Here is an 18,333-nt window from a genome sequence, read left to right on the forward strand (position 1 = left end):
TCACACATAAACTTTTCTACTTTATCTTACCAGAATCTATTCTAGCTTGTCTTCGGGCAGCACATTCTTCTATTCGAAGTTTAGGTATTCCCTCTGCTACAGCTTTGGCCATTCCACCCATTTCTTCTATTTCATTAATGAGCTAATAAGAAAAACACAGATTAATAAAACGAGAAGAGAAAATAAAAATAGTTTTATAAACTATTCAACTTTGTTATGTTACATAACTACCAATATTAAACCATTTTACTGGTAAATTTAGTGATTCATAAGAAAAGAATTAAGTTAACATCAAGAGCATTAATTAGAAATTCTGCAGTTAATAATACTATATTATTATTTGAAAGTTGCTAAGAGACTAGATCTTAAAACTTCTCCTTTTAAGAAAAAAATCTGTAACTATGTGTGATGATGGATGCAAACTCCCAAATGAAATTTGCTTACAAACTCCCAAATGAAAACTTATTCCTATAATCATTTCGCAATGTATACATATATCCAATCATATGTTGTACACCTAAAACTAATAAAATGTTATATGTCAATTATACCTTTTCAAAGAAAGAAAGAAATTTGGTGTTTAAGGTTACTTGAAAAGACAACAGAAAATAACAAGTATATTCTGGAAAAGCAAACTTTTTACTCAAGTGTTGGGAGAAAACTAAAGATAACATCAATTCTTTGATCTTTATTTTTAGTTACATAAAATAAAGTTTTCATAGTTACAGAAATACTCTGTAAAGATATATTTCAAAATGCAATTTTACTTTTGACTTGAGCAACAGAATAATGCTATACTCCTTCTTTATTGACACCAGGGATCATCTAAACTTTCAATCACAGCCTCATGATAAATGAAATGGTGGAAAAGAGATGGTGGAATAGTACATGACTTAGCAGAAAGGAGCAAGGCAAACTTGCTTCCCCCCAAAGAATTCAAGAAAGAGGAATCTATATTGGATTCAACACAAGCCAAGGATAAGATAAGAAGCTAAAAAGACAGGGACTACTTGAGAATTTGCAACTACCCATCTCCCATTCTGTCAAGAGAAGCAAAGTTTATTGTCTACAGAAAATGAACTAGGGAATGAGGCAAGGGGTAAGATGTCTTACTGAAACAAAAACCCATATTCTGAATGGTAAGACTAAAGACAAAAGGCACACAGAGGAAACTGACAATACAGGATGTAAAAGAAAACTTCAAAAAAATTAATATCCTCAGAAAAATAAGAGATTGTGTATTAATGAAACAAAATAGTATGACATACAACAGGAAAAATTAGAAAACAAAAATGGGCTCTTGGAAATTAAAAATAGATACATGAATTTTGAAGTATTTAAATAGACAGGTAAAGTTGACAACTCTCCAGGAAAACAGAACACTCAAAGATGGATTATAGAACAGATAAGAACATCAGAGTATCATTTAAGGAGGTCCTTCCTTATTTGATAACTAGGAGTTTTAGAAAAACAAACCACAGAAAAATGGCAGGGAGAAAATTATCAAAGAAACAACACAAGACAATTTTCCAGAGCTACAAGGACATGAAAAAGGCCCACAAAGCTCCAGTACAATGGAGGAACTACACACATACCAAGGTACATCAACACAAAAACACAGAAGAGATCCTGAAACTTTCAGAAAGAAAGATACTGAATGAGAATGGCATCAGATTTCTGAACAGAAACACTGGAAGCTAGAATAAAAAGCTACAATAAAAAATAGATCAATATTTATAAATTTGCTTACAAACTCCCAAATGAAAATAATTGCAAACCTAGTCAGACCATCAATCAAACACGAGAGTAGAATAAAGACATTTTCAAACATCCAAACTTTCAAATAATTCATCTCTCATGCACGTTTTTCAGGAGGTGCCTATGAGATGTGATTTAATAACAAGGGATAAATCAACACAGGATTCAGGATACAGAATTAACACAGCAGATGAAAGGAAATCCCAGGATAATGGCAAAAAGAAGTGAAAAGGACAGCAGTGGTCTGGAGAGAAACCAGTCTGAATCAAATAACATTAGAGAACTTCAGGGAAAATTGTTATTGAGATATAGTTATATTAGTAGTATGGGACGAGAGGGAAAAGGGTTATGAATCAGTCAAAACATTAAATTACCAGGCTAGCAAATGTTCAAAATGGATAGTATTAGAACAAACAGTATATACAGGTACAGTTGACCCTTGAACAACATGGAGATTAGGGACGCCAACCCCCATTCAGTCGAAAATCCATGTATGACTCTCCCCAAAACTTAACTACAGTCGCCCCTGGGTATCCACGGTGGGGGCGGTGGGGGTATTCATTCTGGGGTCCCCCACAGATACCAAAACCCATAGATGTTCAAGTCCCTTATATAAAATGGCATAGAAGAATGCACACAGTTGGTCCTCTGCATCCGACTGTGTATTTGTTGAAAAAACTCCACAGGTAAGTGGACCTGCGCAGCTCTAGCCCCTGTTGTTCAAGGGTCAACTGCAAATCTAAATATGGAGATAAAAACAAAAGATATAGGTAACACAGGAAAGCAGGACAAAAGCAAATGGAGGACAAAGGACTGCTGGTTTTTTGTTGTAAGCCTTTTAAAATTAGTTGTCTTTTTAACTCTGAATAAACTACTTTAATACAAACACACATGAATTTTTAAATTAAGTTTCAGTTTCGAATACTAGAAAAGTCAAATCTAAAATCTCCCTTTTCTTTCAGACATTGTATTAATCTTGATATAAATCTATAATTTGATACACAAATCAAATCATCTATAAATTTTTATAAGCCTGTAAATTTTGAAGGCAAAAGTTTCAAAGAGAAGAAACTGACCTTCAAGGCAGCTTCATAAACATCATTTGTAAGAGATTCCATCATATATGAACCTCCCCAAGGGTCAGCCACTTTGGGAATCCCAGATTCTTCTTGAACGATGATTTGTGTGTTCCTGGCAATTCGAGCACTTTTCACAGTTGGCAAACCCAAGGCTTCATCAAAAGAATTTGTGTGCAAAGACTGAGTACCTCCAAACACTGCAGCCATCGCTTCTATTGTGGTACGAATAATGTTATTGTAAGGATCCTAAAACATTTGATGGAAAAAAAAATGCAACAGTTTATACATATAACAGCAAAAAAAGACGATATGATTAAGCAGTGGCTGCTGTATACTTTCTTTGCCAATGTCTACACTAAGCTTCAGAATATGAAGTAAATTTAGACAAATTAGTGAATGAGCCAGACTCAGAATTAAGAGTCAAAGTGTCTAGTCTGTGTTTAGAATATTGCTTCTTATAATCCCTGAAATACTAAATATTTGTTAATTTTACTTTTGAATTGCCGACTCATCTGTAAGTATATCATGAATGTATACTTTGTCTACTTAAATTATGACATCCTTCATCTCATAATTTACTATATCCTAATTATTTTATATACCTTGAAGTATCTACCACAAGGATGTACACAAAACAGGTACTCAGTAAATGATTTATTAACAAATTATTAATAAAACACAGATGAACAATGGACTATGAGATAGGAAACTTGGATTCTAGTTTACTGAGTTCCTAATTGTGATTTAGGCAAGTCATTGGACCTTTGTGAACTTCAATTTCCTCAGGTGTAAAAATAAGGTGTTTAAGATAAAAACAATTATTAAAGTTCCTTCCAACCCTGAAATCTATATTTCTTCATTTATAAGAACATGAAGTTATATTTAATACGGAGTACGTTAGTGTTTATTCACTATTTAATGTATGAAAGCAATCTAACTTTAAAATTATAAATTATTTTAAATGCATCAAAATATATAAAGAAAACCCATGTAAAAAAAGGTCATCATACAATTTTTTAATAAAATGAAATTAAATTAAAATAAATTACCCAAGTGATGATAGTTTTTAAATGGTCTGTCACATGCATGCTTATTTAAACATATAACTATAATTTTAAAAATATACATATGAAATAAAATTTAATTAGGCGGCTTTATGTTATGAATTTTAACTCAAAATTATTTAAGATAACAGTTATTGAATTATGATTTGTATTTCTTCCTCATCACATTTTTTTTCACTTTTAAATAAAACAGCACTACATGTAAGCGAAGATTTAAATAATTTTACATTGTTAACCACTAGAGGGAGGCAATTTTATTTATTATAATATGTGTAAAACCAAACTTAAGTATGAATGATGCTTCAGAATAATTATGATTTTCAAATATTAGCAGATAGGTTCTTATATCTATTTCCTGATTGTGTCATGTTGCTTAGAAGTAACTTTATGACTTCATTAAAATTCTGCACTTTATATACATACCTGCTCAGTAAGTGACCATCCTGATGTCTGACAATGTGCTCTTAGAAGAAGAGATTTAGAGTTTTTAGGCTGAAAGATTTTCTCTATTAAGTGAGCCCAGAGTCTTCTCCCAGCTCTCATTTTTGCTATTTCCATATAGAAGTTCATCCCAATTCCCCAGAAGAAAGACAACCTAAAATAGTAATGGTAAGTCCAGAATTTAATACACTTAGCGATATAAAATGGAAAATAAAACTGACTGCATCACACACTAAAACAATGTCCAATTTTAATTTCAAACAAATTAATTCAAAGTAAAATCAAAGCATATATACACTTCAGTAACTTTAAACCTAACATAAAAAAGTACAGCTTTATGCATTCAGTAGAAATAGCTGTGATTATGTGCTTTAGGTAAGAATTATTCACTTTACAATTGGTTTTCTTTAGGAAAGAAGCTCCTCTGTGTCCTTAAAGAATAATTCACTTTCTAAATACATATGTATTTCAAGAATACCCAAAGGTATAGGTCACCTACAAAGGGGATAAAACAAACTTGTTTGGATAGCAATTCAGTTTTGTTTTTGTTGTTTGTGGGTTTTTTTTAAGAATAGCTGTGTATTTAGTCTAGGCATGTATTTTTCAACTGTTCCCAATCCACTACTCTTTTACCTTATATCCTGTACACATTAGGTTACCTGCCTGATCTAAAAGCACAAAGGTTGTCAATCCCTACATAAAACAAGGTGAGCCTTAAAAAACTAAAACTTAAAAAAAATTCTTGATATGAGTATACACTTGGAAGAAGTTCTTAAAACACAGTTCTCAAATGTTTTGCTTTCAAGATCCCTTTCACTCTTAAAAATTACTAAAGGAAACTTTTTTCTATCATTGCCAAATAAATGTTTACTTGAGTCTAAACTGCAGCACAATTTAAAAATAATCTCTAAGAAACAGAGAGCAGGCCTGGCACTGGGAGCTATAGTTTCATTTTTGAATTTGCTATCAGGAATGTGTGTCCTAAGTGTTTTTGAAGAAATTTGTCAGAGAAAACTCTCCTCTTGGTTGATAACATTTTCCAATTGTTTACTGTATGTATATACCAATCTGTCAGCTGAGCTGTTGGAAAGTAGCTTGCAGATGTAATGCACTTCACCCAATCATTTCAGCAAACATCCCCTAAGAATCAGCATTTCTGTTCCATCATCACCTCCCTTTATCACACCCTGGAAATATGACACTAATTTAATAATGTAACCTAATATTCAGGCCATATTTAAATTTGTTTATAAAAGTGCTTATATCGGCCCCTTTCCCCAATCTCATCAGTCCATGTGATACGTTTGAGCCAGGCTAACACTTTTTTAGCAAGGAGACTGCTGGGGTGTCGTGTACTTCTTATAGCATTGCACCAGGAGGCCTGTCACCTCAGGTTGTGCCACAAAGTGTGGGAATTCCTGGTGAGGGTAGTGACTGCTGGAACTCTCCATTTTAAAAGGACCTTCACCCTTTTGTAATTAATAATCTGTAGCATGGATTCTTAGACTGTACAATAATTATATTCCCACTAGCTTATTAACATTCTTACATTGTGGGCTTAAAAATTCTGAGTTTCCAATTTTATCGTTCCATCTGTATCTGTTAGTGTCCATTTGTAAACATGCACTTTGCCCAAACTTTATCTCCTTCTTTTTTTTTTGAAATTCACTGTAGATGCACGAATTCCCTCTTACTTAGTTCTATAACTCACTTTCATGACTAGCCTTTTCAATTATTAAACTGTCCCAAACTTGCCCAGAGCAGCTCATTCAAGCAGGTTCCCATTCTCTTTGGCATGCTACACCTCCTCACTGTTTGAGCAGTTCCTTGCTTTCTGGTACAAAACATTCCCAGCTCAACTTATACTTTTCTCAGCTCTGGCCCTGGAGTCAATCACTTAAAGAAAACTTTTTCATTTGGATAATATCTATCAATATTTTACATATCAATTCATTTAGAAATAACAATAAATCTACAACATGTTAACATTAGTAAAATTTTTATGAAAAATAATACCTTTCTTTACCAAAGTCTACATTAGACAAATTAGTGAATGAGCCAGACTCAGAATTAAGAGTCAAAGTATTATCAAAAATAATAATTATTAAAAAAGTAATACTAATAATAAAAGGAAAAATTATAACAAAAATGTCATTGTTTTATATTTTTGCAAATCTCTTTAATGTGTGGTTGAATAGAAAATAGTTGGAGTCACATGTCTGCTTCTGCATTCAATCTGTTACAATCCCACATATCATATAGTCTCTGGAAAATACCCCTGTACACGCTTGAGAGAATGAAAATGCAAAAGGCAAAGTCTTAAGATAATCCTGAAAACTATTTTGACCTGTAAAAGCCAGGAAAGGGTTTTAGTGACTCCCAGGTGTCCTTGGACCACTCTCTGAGAATTGCTGGCATTATATGCAACGATTCCTGGTATAAGGAGTATTCACCAGTCTACAAACTCTCTGAGGGTAGAACCCACATTTTTCACATGTTGTAGTCCCAGCACATAAGCTAGTGCTTGGCCCAGCGCAAAGCTTAGCAAGTAATTGCTCATTGGACTAATTTTTTATCCTGAATTTAAATATTAATACTTCATAAACTTCATTTAAGTTTTTCCATGTTTATTATACAACTTTATTAACAAGAATTTTGAAACAAAGATGTTTTTAATATCACTATGAATTCCAAAACATTTGTAAGTGCAACAGAAAAACATAATAAAATGTAATAGATGACTTCTGTATTTTAAAATGAAAAAAAATAAAAGACTGTCTTAAACATCATGTTTACATTTGAATATTACGTGTCAAAATGTGCCAATTAATGATGTTCTCTGAATAACAGGAGATAAGATTCCTCTTATTTACCAAGAAATATGTTCCAATTTAATTCCAATTTTTAATTATAAGCAGTATTGGCTTATTCAATGATTATCACTGAGATAAAACATAAAATCTAGTATAACATTCATATGTAAATATTCATTTTATCAATATATTTTGCTGTATGCTCAGAAAGTGGTCCTATGCATTATCTTACTGTTGAGACAATATCTGAGTTTCATTTACGCACCTTGGTGCAAATTCATCAATGGTCAGGCCAGCTTGGAGTCCAGTTCTGCAGTACTCCAGTCCATCTGCTATCGTGTAGGCCAATTCCAGAATGGCATCAGCTCCTGCCTCCTGCATATGGTAGCCACTAATTGAAATTGAATTAAATTTGGGCATGTGCTGTATAACAAAAACCAAGCAAAAAAAAAACACAACAGTGAATAAAAATATAAAAACTTTTCATTAAGGATATTTTCTAAAAGACAATATTTTTTTAAAATAATGTTCAACTCAGAGATACTGAGGAACTTATATTAATAACTGAAAGTATTTAATGTTTACTTTGTTACACTTAATTTACTTTCCAATTAAATGACTGATCCAATGAAACATCATAAGGATTGTACCTGCTTTATTTTTCTATTGGAAAAGAATTTGTACCAACCATCCTTTAGCACTCAAAGTTTAAACTTCAAAATAGCCGGCTGAGGTCAGGAACGTAACCTTTACCCTGAGAACTGAATAAAGGTATCTTTAATTCAAAACGAATGACTTCAATCCCATACATTGTCCTAAAACCTCATAACTTTGGGCTAATCTGCTGACAATGTATAAATTTAATTATTATTTACTAGTCATTAATTATCTCATTTGAATGAAGTCATTGAACGTAAATAAAAACACATTGCAGGGGGAAAAAAGGAAAATGATTCAACCCTTAGTATATCAAAGCAAAACAGGATAAAACGCATGGCTTAAAATTCAAACATTTCGGTTTGATTTACTGTGACAGTTAATGCTAAACATATCTCAGGTTTTTTTCCTACTATAATCACTAAGAAAACAGCATTTCCACTATTCCAAAATTTTCATGTTAAGTAGAGTATCATATATATTCTGCAGAACCAAAAAGTTATTACCCTTCCCAAGAATTAACCAAGCATAAAATAATAAAAACTAAGTGGCAAAAACTCAACATAGTGGTTAAAAACACGGGCTCTGGAGTCAGAGTGCTCCAATTCCAGCTGACACTCAACTAGCCATGAGACTGTAGGTAAATGTCTCGACCTTGTTATTCCAGGATTTCCTAAAGTATAAAATGCAGATAATAATTGTACCTTCCTCATGGAATTGTTGTAGCATTAAATAAAATGATTCATCTAAACCACTTAGCATAGGCCAGTACACAGTAAACACTCAAAAAACATCACTTGTTGTTAGCATATGGTATGGATTATCTACATTTTACCTTGCAAATATTTTATTTACATCTAACCAAAAGCTCTTAAAAAATATTCCATCACCAAGACAGGGATGCCCCCTGTCACCACTGTTATTTAACAGAGTATTGGAAGACCTAGCCAGAGCAATCAGGCAAGAGAAAGAAATAAAAGGCATCCAAATTGGGAATGAAGAAGTTAAATTGTCACTTTTTGCAGAAGACATGATTTTTCATATAGAATACCCTAAAGACTCCACCAAAAAATATCAAAAACAGTAAACAAATACAAATACGTAAAGTTGCAGGATGCAAAATCAATGTCCAAAAAGCCATTGCATTCCTATATAGTAACAACTATACGACATTTTTTTAAATTAAAGTTTATTGGGGGGATAATGGTTAGTAAAGTTACATAGGTTTCAAGTGTATAATTCTATAATACATCATCACATTGTGTGTTCATCACCCAGAGTCAGTTTTCCTTCCATCACCATATGTTTGATCCCATTAATCCTCATCTACCACCTCCGCCCTCCTTACCCTCTGGTAACCACTAAACTATTGTCTACGTCTATGAGGTTTTGTTTCTTTGTCTTGTTCCTTTGTTGCTTTCCATTTTACATTCCACATATCAGTGAAATCTTATAGTTCTCGACTTTTTTCTGTCTGATTTATTTTGTTTAGCATAATAATCTCAAGATCCATCCATGTCGTCGCAAATGGCACTATTTCATCTTTTCTTATGGCAGAGTTGTATTCCATTGTGTATATATACCGCATCTTCTTTATCTAATCATGTATGGAAGGATACTTTGGTTGTTTCCATGTCTTGACCACCATAAACAAAGCTGCAATGAACATCAGAGCACATATATATTTACAGATAAATGTTTTCAGATTTTGGGGGTATATACCAGGATAGTGATTGCTGGGTCACATGGTAATTTCTATTTTTAATTTTTTGAGGAACCTCCACACTGCCTTCCATAGCAGCTGCACCAGTCTGCATTCCCACCAACAGTGTATGAAGGAGCCAAAAACATACAATAGAGAAAAGACAGCCTCTTCAATAAATGGTGCTAGGAGAATTGGAAAGCCACGTGCAAAAGAATGGAACTCGACTGCTATCTGTCACCATATACCAAAATTAACACAAAATGCATCAAACACCTAAACATAAGACCTGAAGCAATAAACTGCATAGAAGAAAGCACAGGTACTAAACTTACAAACATTGGGTTCAGAGAGGATTTTATGAGTTTGACTGCAAAAGCATGGGAAATAAAAGCAAAAATAAATAAATGGGACAGTATCAAATTAAAAAGCTTCTGCACAGCAAAAGAAACCATCAACAAAACAAAGAGGCAACCAACAGAATGGGAGAATATATTTGCAAACAACATCTCCAATAAAGAGCTAATATCCAAAATATACAAAGAACTCACATAATTCAACAACAACAAAAAATCCAATTAAAAAATGGGCAGAGGACCTGGACACTTCTCCCAAGAAGACATACAAATGGCCAACAGATTATGAAAAAATGCTCAATTTCACTAGCTATTAGGGAAACATAAATCAAAACCTATCATCAACAAGACAAATAATAACAAAGTGTTGGAGAGGTTGTGGAGAAAAAGGAGAAGGAGACCCCATACACTGCTGGTGGGAATGCAGATTGATGCAGTCACTATGTAAAACAGTATGGAAGTTCCTCAAAAAATTAAGAATAGAATTACCATATGACCCACAATCCCTCTTCCAGGTATCTACCCAAAAAATCTGAAAACATTAATCCGTAAAGATATATGTATTCTAATGCTCACTGCAGCATTATTCATGGTGTCCAAAACAGAAACAACCAAAGTGTCCTTCAACAGATGATTGGATAAAGAAGATGTGGTTCATATATACTATGGAATATTACTCGGCCATAAGATGAAATACTGCCATTTGTGGCAACGTGGATGGATCTTGAGATTATCATGCTAAGCAAAATAAATCAGAAAAATCTGAGAACCATGACTTCACTCTTATGCGGGATATAAATCTGAAAGCAACAAACAAACAAAAACTCACAGACACAGACAACAGTTTAGTGGTTACCAGAGGGTAAGGGGGGAGGGGGATGATAGAGGAGGAAAAAGGGGTCAAATATATGGTGATGGAAGAACTAGCTCTGGGTGGTGAACACACAATGTGATATATAGATGATGTATTATAGAATTGCACACTTGAAACTTATGTAATTTTACTAACCAATGTCACCCCAATAAATTTAATAATTTTTTTAAATGCACCATCACAAAAGAAATAAGGGGATTGAGTCACCTGAAATTGACATACTACCTGAGTATATTTGGAGTCTTACTTTTGAAAAGCAAGGAAACAAATAGGTAGCTTGTTTCTCTACTGAGAAGAGTATAGCAGCAGAATTTCTCTAAGAATAATAGAGATACTGGAATATGCAAATATTTTTCCCCCTTACAAAGGAAGGAAATTCTGACACATGTTACAACATGGATGAACCTTGAGGACATTATGCTAAGTAAAATAAGCCAATCACATAAAGGCAAATACTATATGATTCCACTTATATGAGGTACCTAGAGTAGTCAAATTCATAGAGACAGAAAGTAGAAGGGTGGTTATGAAGGAAGTGGGAGGGGAGGGAAGGGAGAATGTGAAGCAGTTTTGAACTTGTAGATGACATCAGGGTCTTTTGCAAGGTGAAATGCCCAAGTACATTACAGCACAGACTGCTACTCTCTATTCCATAACCATTCTCCATTCTCCTGTAATACCTGAACCATAAATTCAGAGTTCAAGAACTACATTTTCAATCTTCACTCACTATTGAGATAAATAATAGGTGGAAGTTCACCTTGTATCAGAGGAGCTGGGTCCCTCTCCTCACACAAGCACACCTGGCCACCTACTTTCTTAACCACGAGCTGGCACACTAACAATAGGAAAGCAAGATGCAAGGGCACTGGAACCCTGATGGCTGTAGTGGCTGCATACAGCCAAGCCCCTGACAGCCCACCTTACAGCTTCTTTTACATGAAAGAAAACTGCTTCCTATTTAGTTTAAACTACTGCTTTTTGTGTATCTTTGTCATAAGCTGGTAAATGCACTCCTCCTGTGCCTATGTTCTTGAAATCAAAAAAGGTGATAGAAATGTACAATTCTATACTATACAATTCACATGGGCAGATGGAGTCTATGAAAATAAATAAAATTGCAAAGTGTAAAGACTAAATATCAAATGAGGAGAGTAGACAATGCTTGCAAGAGTTCTGAGATAATAGCAATTGTAGGAGGTGAAAGAAATAAAGGTTTGATGGTAGAAGAGAGATTTGCCCTTTGCTATGAAATAATGGTCTAATTTTAATGTTGCTAAGGAGGACAGCATTGCCAGTAAGAGGCAAAGTGTGTATGATGGGGGAAATATATATAAAGAGGGTGCCAAAAAAATGTATTCACATTTTAAGAAAGGAAAAAACTGTATTAAAATTGTAATATTCAATATATACCAATAACAAAAGATGAATACAAGTCATATGTATACATTTTTTTGGCACTCCCGGTATGAATTACTCAGAGGAAAATGAAGCTCTATTTTTCCCTATGGAGGACTGCTGTTAATATAAGGACACTTTAAGACACTTTTTTTCCTATTACTCTGATTGGGGAAGATAAACCTAATTCTGGGGTGAAATATTAGGGATCTCATTGTGGTTGCAGAAATAAGTGATAGCTTCTAATCCAGTTTTTAGCAGAAATAAAACTTATATTTTGATCTCCATCTGTCTGACACTAGTGTCTACCCACAAATGAATCTGACCTACGAAGAGAAATAAAGAAGAATAAATTATGAGCCCTCCCTGATAACAATTGTCAGAGAATAAAAGTTTTAATGATAAAGAAAATACAGTAAATGTCTAGTGCCCAGATTACTACAGGTAATGAAAGACCATAAAATTAGTATATTAAAGACCAAAAAATAAAAACTAACACCACACACACAACAAAACAAAACAAACAACAACAAAAACCCACACCCTGACTTTATACTATAACTATTACTCAGACTCAGTTACCAAATTCAAATTAGGATACGGTATTTTACAAAAATTCCTACATTCTAAAAACTACAACAAAACCTTCTTAACTACAAAATATACCTTTGCTGTATATTGGAAGATGTCAGCAATAATTTTCATGGATGGTTCTGGAGGAAAAATATAAGTATTTCTGACCATAAACTCCTTTAGTATATCATTTTGGATTGTACCAGTAAGTTTCTCTTTAGGTACACCTTGCTCTTCTCCAGTTACTATAAAATTTGCAAGAACTGGAATAACTGCTCCATTCATGGTCATGGAAACTGACATTTTTTCTAAAGGAATTCCATCAAAAAGAATTTTGGTATCTTCCACAGTGTCAATAGCAACTCCAGCCATTCCAACATCACCACGAACTCGAGGGTTGTCTGAATCATAGCCACGATGTGTTGCCAGATCAAAGGCAACTGATAATCCCTGCTGACCAGCTAAATAAATAAAGAAAAAATAATGTAGGATTAGAGTCGGGCATATAAGGAAACTGACTTACCTATCACTACTAAAAGTGCTGATTCATCTCATCACAGTATACTTTTATAACAAACGTATTTTTATGTTCATACATGTAAAAACAAATTTAAATGGATACTTTATTTCCTGAGAGTCAGTTGTTTTCCTTATGCTAAAATATAAAATACACAAATTGAGTTCCAGACCTCACTGTAAGAGAAGATAAAAGGAACAAACCAAAACATCTCACTTATCTCATGCCCATCTGATGATATTTTTACCTTAACAATTTTTAATAGAAATATTTTTTAAATTCATGTAAAGTTCTGGTTGTTTATACATAGTTAACATAATTTAGTATTTGTATGCTTGCTTATTTGTGTTCTATTAATATAGTCATTACAGGATGTCTTAACTATTCAAATATTCTGGGAAACTATGAAAATCATGCAAAAAACTAAAACATTCTACACTAAATATAAGCTCAGTTCTCCATGGCCAATACAAACTTAAAGACCTTCAGATGTAGCATTCTAACAATATGATTTTATTATAGATCAGAAGACGAAAAAGTAAATACAATTTTCAGAGAATGAATGCCAGATTATACTGAACATATTTATACTTAGTTGGGGCATAACTTAAACTACTTTCTCCTCCAATTCCTATCCTAACAATGTTAACTAAAAGCTTTTCAAAGGTAAAGTCAATCTCTCTTTTCTTCATACAACTTCACTTAATTCCTTCTACACAATGTGCGTGTAAGTTTGTCTGCTTTCAGGAATTTAGTATTCTTGCTCACCTTCTTTTGACCATGGAAGCTGAAAGCTGAAAACCATTCATTTTTTTCAGAGTATAATCTAAACTACAAAATCATAAAATGACTATTACTTTTATAGAGGTTAACCGGCCTCCCCTCAAAAAAAGCCAAGGTTAGAAAGCATGTTTGATCATAAGTATTGTATCTCATATTAAAATCTCACCCTTAATATTGTCCTTATAGAACTTATTACTCTCTTCCACAGTACTAAAGCCAGCATACTGGCGGATGGTCCAGGGCCTAAAGGTGTACATGGTAGGATATGGTCCACGTGTGAATGGCTTCACTCCTGGAAGTTCTTCAGGTAAGTCCTTGGTATCCCTGCTGGAATATAAGGGCTTTATAGAGATTCCTTCTGGGGTGCGCCATATTAGGTCTTCTGGATTCTTGCCTTTCAGCTGCTTTTTAGCCAGGGCAGCCCATTCCGGGTGAAGGGGTTGTTGCTGGTGTAGAAGTCGCTGCCACAGAAACCTGGAGCCTGATGACTCTTTTATTTGCTTCAGGTGATGAGGTGAAAGCAAAAAAAGCCGAGTCTTAGCCCTCAACATGATGGATCATGGAAAACACCCCACGGAAACAAAAACTGACCTAGAAAAAGAAGCACAGTATATATGTATTTATCTATGAGAGACAGGCAAAACGGGAGCTATTGGTGAGAAAAAGAGAAGGGAAAAGGTACATTAGAATGATTTCATCTCTTCTCCTTTTCCACTTCCTGTACCTCGTATTTTATAACTTTGGCCCCTCTTCTCCACAACTACTGTTAATGATCCAGGCTTCCTCCTCTTAGCTGGTTTGACTGACCAGCTTTAGCCCCTCTAATCCATTCTACATACTGACACCAGTGCAAATCTGATGTCACGCTTCTCAAGATTTTTCAAAGGCTCTGTCTGCGTCATGTAGAGGATATAATATACAGCTTCCTAATTGCTGTTTTCATTCAACAGGTTTTCATTTAACACTAACTTTATGACAGTCATTGTGTTGGGTGCTAGAGAAGAAAGAGTTAAACAAGACGCATTCAAGCCCTCTATGACCTGATCCCAGTTTACCTGTAAGACTCACCTCTGCCTTTGTCCTTCACACATTGTGTGTTATAAAAATACTGGATTACTACAGTTCCCTGCATATATCAAAGTTCTGTGACTTGCTCTTGCTCTGCCACCTGCCTAGAATATTCTTCTCTGGCTAATTCAGCTAAGGCATCATCTCCAATATTCAGGGCTTTCTATGGGCACTGCTCTAAGGACTTTATATAGAGAGTAACAATTTTAATTTTCACAACAAAACCAAGAGATAGGTACTAATATTATCCCCATTTACAGATGAGGAAACCAAGGCACAGAAGAGCCAGCATTTGAACCTAAGCAATCCTGTTTCAAAGATCTTGCATTTAACTAACACAGTCACAGCCTCTCCCTGAATCCACCAGTGGGGCCAAAAGGCCTCTTCAGTAATCTACAGCATTGTGTTTCCCTGTTTATACATCTATTGTCTCCCACAGGACAACATATTAGAACAGTGTTTTTTTTATGCTTATATAAAATACATGTATTTATGTAAGATATATTTAATATTTATATAAAATACATGTATTTATAAAATCATGTATACATCTCTCTATATATGTGTGTGTGTGTGTGTATATATATACGTATATATAATTTCTGCTAAGCTAGACACCGCTCTGACATTAGAGCTGGATATTCCTTATAACCAGCAGAGTCTTACACTAGGTGTCTATGTCCAATTAAGCCCAATTTCATCCTTTTACATATGTAGAAATTAAGGTCAAGAAATAAAGAATAAAATAGCTTGATTAAAATTCCAACAGCAAAGTAATCAACTGTTCACCTGAATTACTTCTGTGTTTCCCCGAAAATAAGACCAAATCTTATACAATATTTCCCCAAAAATAAGACCAGGTCTTATATTAATTTTTGCTCCAAAAGATGCATTAGGGCGTATTTTCAGGTGATGTCGTATTTTTTCATGTACAACAATCTACATTTATTCAAACACAGTCATGTCATCTTCTTCTAGAACATCGTTATAATGTACTAAATGCGTCCATCTGGTTGACAATCTTAACTGGGGTTTATTTTCTACGGTTGTTAAAACCTAGTATTTTAAAGCATTTTGAGATGCAAATTTTATTAACATAGTCATCGTGCCATATTGTTAAGTCAACAAGTAATGTGAGCTTAAAATTCAATTTCTCATACCATTTCTTACCTATCAATTTAGTAAAGCTTAAAAAAAAAATAAGAATACCCACCTTTTGTTAGGGGGTTGTGAAACAAGACATAAACCACTGGTGGGAGTATTAACTGACTTAACCGCTTTAGAAAACAAATTGGAAATATGTACAAAAAGTCTCAGAAATAATTATACCATTAAGGAACATCACTTCGGGGAACGTTACTATATAAAATAAACATTCCCTATATTTTTTTCTTGTAATAAAGCTTAGAAACATCATCCACACTGTAGGATGAGTAAGTAAATTATAGCATATACAAATGATAGAATTTTATGTGCCTATTAAAATGTTTAAAAAATAAACAAAACTAATCTAATGTTACAAGTCAGAAGTACGGTTATTTATGGTGGCTAGTACTGAAAGGGAGCAAGAGAGGAGCTTTTGGGGTCTTGATGGTCTTGATCTGAATGCTGATTATATATAGATATATTATGTGTATTCAGTTTGTGGAAATTCATCAAACTGTACAATTATGATGTGCATTTATCTGTAAGTGTATTATATATAAGTCAAAATTTAAAATATTATGCATAGTTTATTTTAAAAAGGAGACAGACTCAAAAAGTATTGAGGGAAAGAATCAGGATAAAAAATTATAAATGCAGTATGTTCAACTAGGTAAAAAGTGCATAGAATAAAGTGTAAATGGAAATACAACAAAAACAATTCCCATTATTTTTTAAAGCTATTATGATTTTTATTCTTTTAAATCCATGGGGTATTTGTCATCCATCTTCTTGCAAGCCATACACTACATATACTAGCTTAAAAGATGGATGAGAAAAATAATTAAGTTATAACTAAACCATTAGGGTAATAATGATATAAAAGGTAATTTGAAAACTGCCTGAGACTATATTGTTGACAGGAAACATCACACTTATTTCAAACAAAACACTCACAGGGCTTTCCTAAACCTGGACAAATGATTGGAAAGAGCCCTACATAAGTGACTTCCTGAAAATCACATGGCAAATTGGTAAAGGCTGGAAACAGACGTCGTTTTTAGATAAGAACACAACAGCTGCTGATGGCAACAGGACTTCTAAACCTTCTCAGAAGATCCATCTAGAAAGGCTTCAAGCATCCCAAAGAAGCAACGTGCAAAACAAATAACTTTCCAGTTTTGTCAAACTGTTTACATGTAGTTCCACATTAATATTTCAAGAACTAGCCATCTGCAATATTCAGCCAATTTGGGTTAGAAATGATAACATTAAGCATGTAAATTAAATTTAATATTAGTATAAATAAATCATTAAACATAAGACTATATTGGGAGAAAAATCAAGTGGTTTAAAACTTCACACACACTATCTACGGTTTCGAGCTTCTGAAAGAATGTTCTTTCTAAATAAAACTGAGAACAAGTTAGTACTTTACAATTTTACATCAATTTAGACCAGTCTTTCCTATTCGGCCCGTTACCCTTACCTCCACCTGTATACTGAAAGTCACTTCCAGTACTGCTACCTCTTACAAAAAACTCTCACAGTGACATGTGGAGCCAATGCACCCGTCTGGAATCGTACAAGAAGTGACCTCTGCCTAGAGGATCTTCGGAGTGCTTAGGTGACCACGGAAAATGTCGACAGGCCTGTCAGGCGTTAACAGCACCTTCTTTCCAACGGTACCTCCGAATTCCCAAGGATCTTACCGGTCGGTGAAGATTCTAAACCTAACGATAAGGTAGAGGAGAGCGAGATCCCGTCGAAGTAGGAAGGTAAAGAAAGAGGAAGTTAAGAGGATGGACAGGACAGAAGCTCAGGGCACAGGGTTACGGGAGAGAGCGGAGCCAGAAGAAGGGAGGATCTGAAAGGCTGGCGTGCCCCAAGATGCACAATCCCACTCACTGGCCGGCCTGTCTCTGACCTCGGCGGAGGGTTCCCGGCCCTACGAGTCAGAGTGGCACCCAGTTGGGCCCCCTACCGAGCAAGTTCAACTGCCAGGCAACGAGTCTGGGGGCGTAGGCCGACAACTCCCTCCTTTCAGCCAATCTCCTCTCTCTCTCGTGGGCGCGCTCCTGATGACGTCAAGGGTGACGCTAGCTGC

At 34.4% G+C, this 18,333-nt stretch overlaps 1 protein-coding gene across 3 annotated transcripts in view; it reads right to left on the reverse strand.

Annotated features, from left to right (window-relative positions):
* The window catches only part of MMUT (methylmalonyl-CoA mutase), a 40,299-nt gene extending 22,016 nt beyond the window's left edge, over positions 1-18,283 (reverse strand). The window contains exons 1-7 of one of the 3 annotated variants that reach the window (XM_033102720.1): positions 18,135-18,283; positions 14,182-14,606; positions 12,809-13,176; positions 7,421-7,578; positions 4,325-4,496; positions 2,835-3,083; positions 31-142 (exon numbers count right to left, since the gene is read on the reverse strand). In XM_033102720.1, the coding sequence (XP_032958611.1) occupies positions 31-142; positions 2,835-3,083; positions 4,325-4,496; positions 7,421-7,578; positions 12,809-13,176; positions 14,182-14,566 (1,444 nt within the window). In that variant the 5' untranslated portion in view covers positions 14,567-14,606; positions 18,135-18,283. The other 2 variants (XM_033102723.1, XM_033102721.1) reach the window with 2 other exon arrangements.
* Positions 18,284-18,333: the final 50 nt, after the last annotated feature.

Source organism: Rhinolophus ferrumequinum, chromosome 3 (genome assembly GCF_004115265.2).
Source record: "Rhinolophus ferrumequinum isolate MPI-CBG mRhiFer1 chromosome 3, mRhiFer1_v1.p, whole genome shotgun sequence".
NCBI lineage: Eukaryota > Metazoa > Chordata > Mammalia > Chiroptera > Rhinolophidae > Rhinolophus > Rhinolophus ferrumequinum.